The 9,169-nt window shown below is 54.8% G+C and overlaps 1 protein-coding gene across 1 annotated transcript in view; it reads right to left on the reverse strand.

The window, feature by feature from the left end:
• The window catches only part of SLC2A1 (solute carrier family 2 member 1), a 28,985-nt gene extending 21,232 nt beyond the window's left edge, over positions 1–7,753 (reverse strand). Inside the window, exon 1 of the mRNA XM_045064347.1 lies at positions 7,473–7,753. Coding sequence (XP_044920282.1) covers positions 7,473–7,490 — 18 coding nt within the window. The 5' untranslated portion in view covers positions 7,491–7,753. The remainder of the gene's footprint in view (positions 1–7,472) is intronic.
• Positions 7,754–9,169: the final 1,416 nt, after the last annotated feature.

The raw sequence follows: 9,169 nt of genomic DNA on the forward strand, positions 1-9,169 counted from the left end.
CAGGACATAGTCTTTCCAGCAGCTGGGTCCCCAAGTTCTAAGGAGGACAGGAGGGGGTGAGGCAGGGGAGTATGAAATCCATAACAGCTCCCCTTTTTTATTTATAAAAATAATAAATTTTTATTTATTATTTATTTTTATTTTTATTTTATTTTATATTTCCCCCCAAGATTGCATTTGAACAAAATTCTGGGCATTAAAATAGAAAGAGGCCCCCCTAACTGCAGAATTGCTATTCACAGTCTCCTGTGACAGATGGGGAGCCTAAGGTCAGAGGACAGACTCCCAGGATCCTCAGCAAACAAAAGCCAGGGCTGGGCCTTGAGTTCTTTGGATTCCTTGACTAGAAATTTACCCTCTGGCCCCTTCTATCCTGCCAACTCTTTTCAAAAAGAAGAGGGATGGGTCCCCCTTCCAAAGCCTAACCTGCTGGTGACCTCAGGCAACTCCTCTGGAGGCCATCCCCTCGGGCTTTCCAGTGAGGTCAGGACTTCTACATGCATGGCTGGGCCTCCCCTGCACCCCGCAGTGGCCCTGGGGGCAGAAGGCACTCCTTTAGTCTTGCAAGCAGAGAGGAGAGGAGGGAGCTGCTGCCTTTATCAGCACCCACCGCCCCAGCAAGGCACCCGGCCCCATGCCAGCAGCTGCTAGTGCACCCCAATTCAGCCACCGTGGACACGCTATGGGAGAGAGGCTGCCCCACCTCACAGATGAGAAAAGGGGGTGTTGTGAGAGGGGAAAGCAGATAACCAGAAGGTCCCCGGCCTCTGTGATGCCTCCAGCAGGAGGTCTCTGAGGCCAAATCCCATGCCCTTCCTGCTCATGTCCTCCCCCTTGCTTCCGGGCACCGGCCCTGAAGGAAACAAGGTTCCTACCTGGTACTTTCTATGTAGGTCAACTTCTATTCTAGCGACTTTTGGGGCCTTGCCCAGTCTGTGCCAGGACAGCCCAGGCCAAAGCTCAGAAACCTCTGGCCACTTGACTGGATCTTGCTCTAAGCCAAGGTTGGCAAACTAGGGTCTGTTGGCCAAACCCAGCCTGCCAGCTAAGAACGGAGCTTCCATTTGTAAGTGGCTGGAAAAGAAAAAAAAAAAATGACTAATATTTTGTGACACATAAAAATGATATCAAACTCCAATTTCAGTAACCACAAATAAACATATTACTGGAACACAGTCACACTCATTCATTTATAGATTGTTTACAGCTGCTTCTGCATGACAATGACACAAGGGCATCACAGAGCAGAAAAAGTTTGTCAGCTCCTGCTGGAAGCCCTAGGTCCTTGGAACTGCTCTGTGTTGGGGAGCCTGGGTGGCTCAGTCAGTTAAGCGTCTGCCTTCAGCTCAGGCCACGGTCATGATCTTGGGGTCCCTGGGGTCTACTCCCCCCATCAGGGTCCCTGCTCCCAGGGTGAGGGGCAGGGAGCCTGCTTTCTCCCTCTCCCTCTGCTTGTGTTCTCTCTCACATACATAAAACCTTTAAAAAAAGAGAGAGAGAGATAGAGAGAGAAAGAGAAAGAGAACTGCTCTGTGCAAACCTAGACCATGTGCACAGGATTTTCAAAGCCTTCCAGGTAAAACCAAATCATCCTCTCTAAACAACCCAAAGGTATCTGTCCTAAAACAAAACCTACGTCGCTCCCGGGGCTGTGTACCAGCCATCTGGAAAAGCCGATACCCATCCAAAGGGTGAGATGGGCACCAATTCAACCCTGATGAAATTCACTGGGTCAGACCTTGAGAATATGCAGAGGTCCCTGTCCGTGGACAAGTTTAAGTCCCAGCTCCCCCTACTAGGTTGACCCGAGAAAGCCCACTCCCTCCAGACCAGACCTCTTTTTCTCCAGAAGAGAGCTTTCCTAATAAGCCGTTACTCCGGAATTCTTGTTCCCAAAGCTATTCTAGCCAATGTGCATTCAGCACTAAACCAAACCAACCCCCTGCCTCCTTGAAACTTGGTATTTCAGTTAGGGGTGGGAGGGCAGAAAATAAAACCTCAACTACATCAGGTGGCACATGATATGAAGAAGGAAAGTGATGCGGGTGCCAAAGCTTCGTAATGGTGGGACACGCCTATAATGGAATATTATGCAGCTGCTGGAAAGAACGCAACACATCTGTATGTCCTTGATAGGAAGTGCGTGCCAGGACCGACTGTTAAGGAAAAAAGCAAGCGGAAAAACAAGGTGTCAGATGTACATTTTGTGGAAGGAAGCGGGAGAAAATGAACTTGTAGAGATGATACTTGCATGTATGGGCAGAGCAAAAACATCTGTAGATACTGACGTCTCAGGGATGGTGGGCAAACAGAAGGGGCTATGCAGGGCACACAGAACTATGTAGAAAGTGTGATCCACTTACAGGCATGCAAACACACATGCCCAAAAAGTCGTCTGTGAGGAGAAACACCAAACAAACCATTACAACCAGGAGAAGATGTTTACTCTTTTTCCTTGTATGCTTCTCTATCATTGACTCCCATCATTTCTGTATTTTTTTCCTAAGATTTTGTTAACTTATTTGACAGAGAGAGAGAGAAAAAAACACAAGCTGGGGAAATGGCAGAGGGAGAAGCAGACTCTCCATCAGATGTGGGGCTGGATCCCAGAGCCCTGGGATCATGACCTGTGCCCGAAGGCAGATGCTTAACTGACTGAGCCACCCAGACGCCTCTCTGTTTCTGTCATTTTCAAAGAATCTATGACCTGACCCAGAGAAGTAGATATTATCCCCACAGCAGTTGAGGAAACAGGTTCCAACAGAAGGTGTGGCTTCCCTGAGGTCAAATGGCAGAGCTGTTTCAGTCCGCTCCCTTTCCTCCCTTTCCTGCCGGCTAGCACATACCAGTGGGAGGCCAGCTCTGGGACAGGCAGTCTGGGGACACGTCCTGTCCAGCAGAGGCCTCAGTGGCCGAAGGTTCCGTAAGCTGGATCTGGCAAGAGGTCTCTCCCCTTCCAGGGTGCCGAGGCCCTGAAGAAGCCAAAGCCAGCAAGGGGTGGGTGCCGAGGTCTTAGAGAGGGTGAACCGAGCCCTGATCGTGCCCTGAGTTCAAGGCCTGGGCGCCTGGCTCAGTTCCTATAAAACCCCACGGTTTATGCTTTAGTTACTGCCTCCCTAGCCTGGTGGCTGGACGGCAGAGCCTCCGGCTCCGCTCTGCCCCTCCCATGGAGGGAGGTAACAATCAGAGGTTTGTTTTGGTGACCAGGCCTGGGCCTGCCAGCCTGATCACAGCCTCTCTGTGAGGCCACGAGGCCAACCAGGAGCCTTCTCAGCCTCCACCATCCGGGGGAGGCCAGTTACCGAACTGAGTGGCTTTGTCACCTGTGCGCCCAGGAGTAAGGCGGGGGAAGGGTGAGGCTGCAGGTCCCAAGCCAATGTTGCACACTTCCCCCTTTGTTCTAGGCCTCCCCAGCTCTGCCAGCCCCGGGGGAGGGGGAACTGGATGCCTTGTACCCTCAGAGCCAGGGAGGCACTCTAGGCCCTGACACCCCGTGACCAGGAGGCACTGGGTAGAGCTGAGCTCCCTGAAGTCACAAGCTGATTATGGGGGATTTGGGACTGACCCAGTACTGTGGCAAGCAGGGCTGGGTCCCCAACAGGCTCAGCGTGGGACAAGGATCCCAATGGAGATGTTTACACTGTCTGTGCACCCAAAATGGCCATGCAAAGGGTCTTCCCACCTAAACAGCCACCACCTTGAGTTGGGGAACAGGGCCAGTCTCATCATACCGGCTATGGGGTAGCAGGTTTCCAGCTCCATGGCTCTGAAGAGAGTCACTTGCCCAAGGTCATACTTTCCTGAGGACATGTTTTGCTTGCATTCACAGAAGGATTTCGGTTGTCGAGTTATGTCTAATCCCACTTTTTGACTCTGACTGCACCAGAAGGAGCTTGGAGGTCCTGGAGGATAGAATTCCTATTGCTCTGGGGTGATTGGAGGGGCGCACACTGGGCAGGGCCAGGGAAAAAAATCCTTTTTTTTTTTCTTTAACTACTCAGGAATATCTCCAATTCTTTGTGACAGCCTTTTCTTAGACAAATGTCTTTCCTTCATGGGCCCCAGTTTCCCCCATCTGTCAAATGGAGGGCTGGGCCATGCACTGGAAAGTTCCTTCTGGCTCTTTCCCTGATGCTCTTAGGCCATCCCAGAGAGCCTGGAAGCATGTTCTGCAGTAGGAGGTTCGGTGTGTGACCTTGGGAAAGTCATTTTTCATTGGGCAGTGATGTCACTGCGGCCCGTATCTCCCTCAGAGGGGAGGGCAGGGCAGCGACATTAGCTGACCCAGCTCTGGGCCCCACACTCCCACCCAGGTGCCAGTCCCCCAAACTGGCTTCCCAACAAACCCCTGCTACAGAAGAACTGGCCGGTGGGATCTTTAATGATTGACTCAACCGACCGACACTCATTGCCCGGGAATCCCGGCAAAAGCTCCCACTGTCAGAATGTCAAACTTCTGGATGGAGGCCACAACCCAGGTACAGTCACCTGAGACCCAGGTAAGTGCAATGGATCTCAGGAGTCCAGGGAAGCAAGGAACATTTATGGAACCTCTATGGGGAAAGAAACGTTCTTTCTAAAATCTTAGACTCTAATAATGAAAATGACATCACCCTGCCGACGAGGCAACTGAACTAAACTGGAATTCAAAACCACATACACAGGACTTTAAAATTAAAAAAGTCTATGCTCTTCATACCACTGAGGGGCTGAGGAGCCCTGCAGATCTCTGATTTCTCCTTTATCTGGAAGACAGAGAAGGCAGAGGCCCAGGAGAGGCCCCAGGCGCCACAAGGGACTAGCCAGGAATTCTTCGTAATGGGTGAGAGGTCCTAGCGCGGGGCTCAGGGATCACCTAGCCAACTGCCCAGGAGGGGGCATGAGTGAACCTCTGGCTGAGAGGGGAGGCATTCAACCTGTCTCCCACTTCCTACTCAGTTAAACTCAGCACAATGCATAGAGAGGACACCAATGTGCAAAGGACACGACAGAATACAGCAAAATCGTTTGGGTCTATTCTCAGTGCCTAAGAGATGAAGGGGAACACAGCAGAAAAAAACATCAGGGGCACCTGGCTGGCTCAGTTGGTAGAACGTACAACTCTTGATCTTGGTGTTGTGAGTCGGACCCCGTGAAGGATGTAGAGATTCCTTTTTTTTTTTTTTTAAAGGAGAGAAAGAATTTCAGAGTCAGACACACCTGACTGAAAGACCTCAGGCAATGGACAAACCCTCTCCAGGCCTTAGTCTAACATCATGCACAAAAGGGCTGTGCTTACTGATCAAATCAGCAGTCTCCAAAAAGTAAGGCTTTATTCTAGAATGTATACTAATGACCCAGAGAGGGTTTCGCAAAAATGAAACAAATTTTTAACCGTTAACTATTATCTGTGTCTTTTTAAATTTCTACATTAGCAGGCATAAAATCTACTAGCATAAGACTGTATACACATGAATTTGTAAATATAGATAAACCACTGAGAAGGAGGTGCTCCAAAGTAATTTACTGATGGGCAGACAGTCCTAAGTCTGGAAGGTATTGCATGAAAACACCCACTGGCTACAGCATTTAGAACCAGCTCCTACGTATAAGGACAGCCTTTGAGTTTAGGCAAAATCTCCCGTTGGCCCAAAATTCAAGAAAGGGTGTGGTGAAAGAGGTCAGCGGAGACTGAAAGCCCTTTTGGATTGGCCTGGGTTCAAATCCAGCTCCACCACTGACTAGCTGTGTGATTTTGCAAAAGTTACCGCTCGTCTCTGAGCTCCAGACCTACGAGGGTCAGTAACACAGTGGCATTTCCCAACAGGACAGTTCTTACTTTTGAAGAAGTAAAAAGGAAAAAGAAAAAGGGGGGGAAAAAGGTGATTCTCTTTTACAGACAGAGAAACTGAGGCCCAGAGAGGTGAAGTGGGCTGTCAGAGCATCGAGATAAAACAGCAAAGGTCTCAAGGCCTTCCCACTCGCCAAAATCACTTGATTTATTTTTGTTTTGTCATATCCACATGCCAGGACAGCGACTGATGGCTGACGGCTGACTGCTGGGTTTGCGGCTCAGGGTCTCACCTAAAGCCCAAGGGCAAGCGTGGGTGATACAAGTTCCGTGGATTCAACAGGTATGTAAGGACCGAGGACAGCCAGGCGTCGGGCAGGCGCCACTATGGCCAGACAAGACCCCGTTCAGTCCCACTGGACATCTCCACGGCCCAAAGGAAGGGCAGTGCAGACGGAGTTCAGTCCTATCCCCTCATTCCACGTTTTAAAAAGGAGGGGGGGGAACCCTTGTGCCTCCCCTGCCAAAGAGCTGGGAAAATTCGGGGAGGGAGCGCTTCAAAGAAAAAAGTCACTTTAAAATATTCGTCGCGAGGGGAAAGGGAGGGTAAGAAAGAAACAATGCCCTGCACACAGGAGGGGATCGACAAATATTTGTTGAAAAGGAACCGTTCTGGAAGTCACAAAGATCCCCTGCAGGACGAGTCTCTCTACGAGACGAAGAAAGAGATCCCTATCTGGGCAGTTGTTTGTCCCCAGGGGAAGAGGCCACATCTAGAGCACGGAGTGTCCCCCGGACCCGGACCCCGGCGTGCGCTCCCCTCCAGATCTGCTCTGGCTTGGGGCTCCTTCCCGGCCCGGCCCACCCCCCACCGGCCCCGGGCTCGCGGCGGCGGCCCCCCGGGAGCTCCCTCGGCCCAGCCCCGCCCCAGCAGGGAACGTGCCATCTCGGAGCACCTCTCCCCGGTACTTGGCAAAGCTTTGGGGCCTGCACTACGAGGCAAGAAGGGCCTCAGAGGCCGGCTTTCCGTCTCCGCCCCGGAGCCGGGCATCCTGGAGTTGGAGCCCCCGCCTGAAACAAGTGCCCTCCGCCTCGGAGCCTCGGAGCCCTGCCGCGGGAGACCGCGGGAGGCCGCGTCTAGCGCCAAACAGCAGGCCGCGCGCGTAGTGCTGCCCCCGGGAGAAGCGCGCAGCGGCTCGGAGCCCGCCGAGTGGGGGCGGGTCCCGCCGCCTCCGCGCGCCGCCGCCTCCGCTCGCCGAGACCGGGGCCGGGCCGGGGGCTCGGCCCGCTCAGCCAATGGGCGCCGCGCTCGAGCCCCCTCCCCCGCCCCGGGAGGAGTCGGCGCGGGGCCTCCGCCGGGGAGAGCGTGAGCGACGTGCAGCGCCTGGGCCCTGGGTGCCCCAGCCCCGCCGGGCCGCGTGGACGGCGCGGCGCCCCCGGAAGGAAGCCAGATACCGGTGCGGGCGCCAACTACGCACGCGGCGCCCTTGCGCCCGCCACATCCCGAGCCCATCCGCACCCGCGCCCCCAGCCTTGCCAGAGCGCGGCGCTACAGGCCGGCGCCGAGGGAGGCTCAGAGAGGCGCGGCGCCCGCCCCGGGCGCACAGCGCGGCGGGGCGGCGAGGGAGCTCGAGCCGGCGGAGGGTCGGAGGAGTCCGCGCCTTTGTTCCGGGCGGGGAGGGCCGGCGGGCGCGCGACTCACCTTGCTGCTGGGCTCCATGGCCGCGCTGCGCCGGAGGCTCTGGCAGCGCCGGGTGCGCGGGCGGGGACGGGCGGACGGGCGGCGCGGCGCGCTCCGGCTCGGGCTCCTGCTCCGCTTCGGAGACTCCGACTGCGACTCTGACTTCGGTCCTTTGGCCTCCTGCTCCCTGGCGAGCTCGCTCCCAAGCCTCGCGGCCCACGAGCTCCGCGCTAGCCCGGGCTACCTCTAGCTTCTCGCCTTGAGCCCGCGGCGGTAGAGTTTATAGGACCCCAGCCATTGGCTGGCGCTGCGGTGTGTGTCGGGGGGGTCGTGTGGGCAGAGCTTGAGGGCGGGGCCTGGGGCACGTCCGGGGCGGGGCTCGGCGGGGAGGGGGTTCGGGGGAGGGGGGCTGGAGGGCACCCTGCCGGCTCTGCGCTCAGGCTGAGGGGTCTCTCTCTCCCCGCTGCCTGTGCCCCGAGTCCGGGGAAGCGCGCTCGCTGTGTGACGCTAAGCCAGTGTGCACACCTCTCTGAGCCTCAGCGACCTCTAGCAAAATGGTGGAGCTGTACAGCGAATTGGGACCGGCGTAGGATAGCGCTTTAGAGCGAGGACTCTGGAGTCCTCACTGCGCCACTGGATAACTTCGGCAAACTAAAGATAATAATAGTACCATCTCATAGGTTTGTTATGAAGAGTAAGTTAGTGAAAATTTATGAAGTGTTTAGAACAGCGTCTGCTTCGTGGGAAGTGGTACTGGAGTATTTGTGACTACAGTGACTACAAACTACAGGAGGTCTCCTTGGGAGATTTTCTCCTAACCCACCTCCACCCCCGACATTCCTGCTTGCAAGCCAAGCCTTGCTTTTAGCACAGTCTGGGCCCGCTGCCGGAAAATCCATACCCACCTCTTCTCTGGGCTTTCCTATCACCTTTGTGAACTTTCCTCTACTCCTGACCGTACATGTGAACCTGTGGCGACAGGTGAGTGTGAAAAATATGAACGGCAAGAACACAGGAGTCCTTGGGTTTGGAGCCAGCTCTGTTGTATACCAGTCCGAGCACGAGTCTAGGCGACGCGCTGGCCTCTGAGCCTCCGCCTTACTACGGGTAAAGCGGAATGAATACCACCTCCAGGCTCATGTGCTGTCGTGAGAGATATAATTTCCAGATAAGTCCATGAAGTACTCAGCACCTACTGACACACAGCGAGTCCTTTTTTAGGGGGCAGTGGTATCATTTCAGCCTTATTTCCTCTTCTAAACCGGTGTCTTTCTTAAGACAGTGAAGGGAAAGACACCCCCCCCCCCCCACCAGTGCACAGTCCTGAGGTGAGGCCAAGTGTCCCTTTCCCTGTGGAAAGGGACAAGGGGCAAGGAGGGGTTACTTTGGCTGGAAAGGAGGAGCCTGAGCTGACCACGTGATGCCTGGACTCCTCTGTCCGGGCTGTGTGTCCAGTGCTGCTAAGGGGGCACCCTAGCTGGGCATGGAGCAGTCCACGGAACGAGAAGCAGGCCCCTCCCCAGAATATCTCTGCCTGCAGCTTCTGTTCCTATGGTCTCCCTGCGGCTCAGCCTGCAAAGCCTGGGGCTTCCTCCTGTGCCCCACATACCAGAGGCCACCAATTCCTGCTGCTTTCACTCTCTCTACCACCTACCTCATCCTCCCTCCCTTCCTCCCTGCTGTTTGCTGTGCCTCCACTCCTCTGGTCTCACCTCCTC

This window comes from Mustela putorius, unplaced genomic scaffold (assembly GCF_011764305.1).
Source record: "Mustela putorius furo isolate JIRA1106 unplaced genomic scaffold, ASM1176430v1.1 tig00003853_pilon_pilon_pilon, whole genome shotgun sequence".
NCBI classification, from domain to species: Eukaryota; Metazoa; Chordata; class Mammalia; order Carnivora; family Mustelidae; genus Mustela; species Mustela putorius.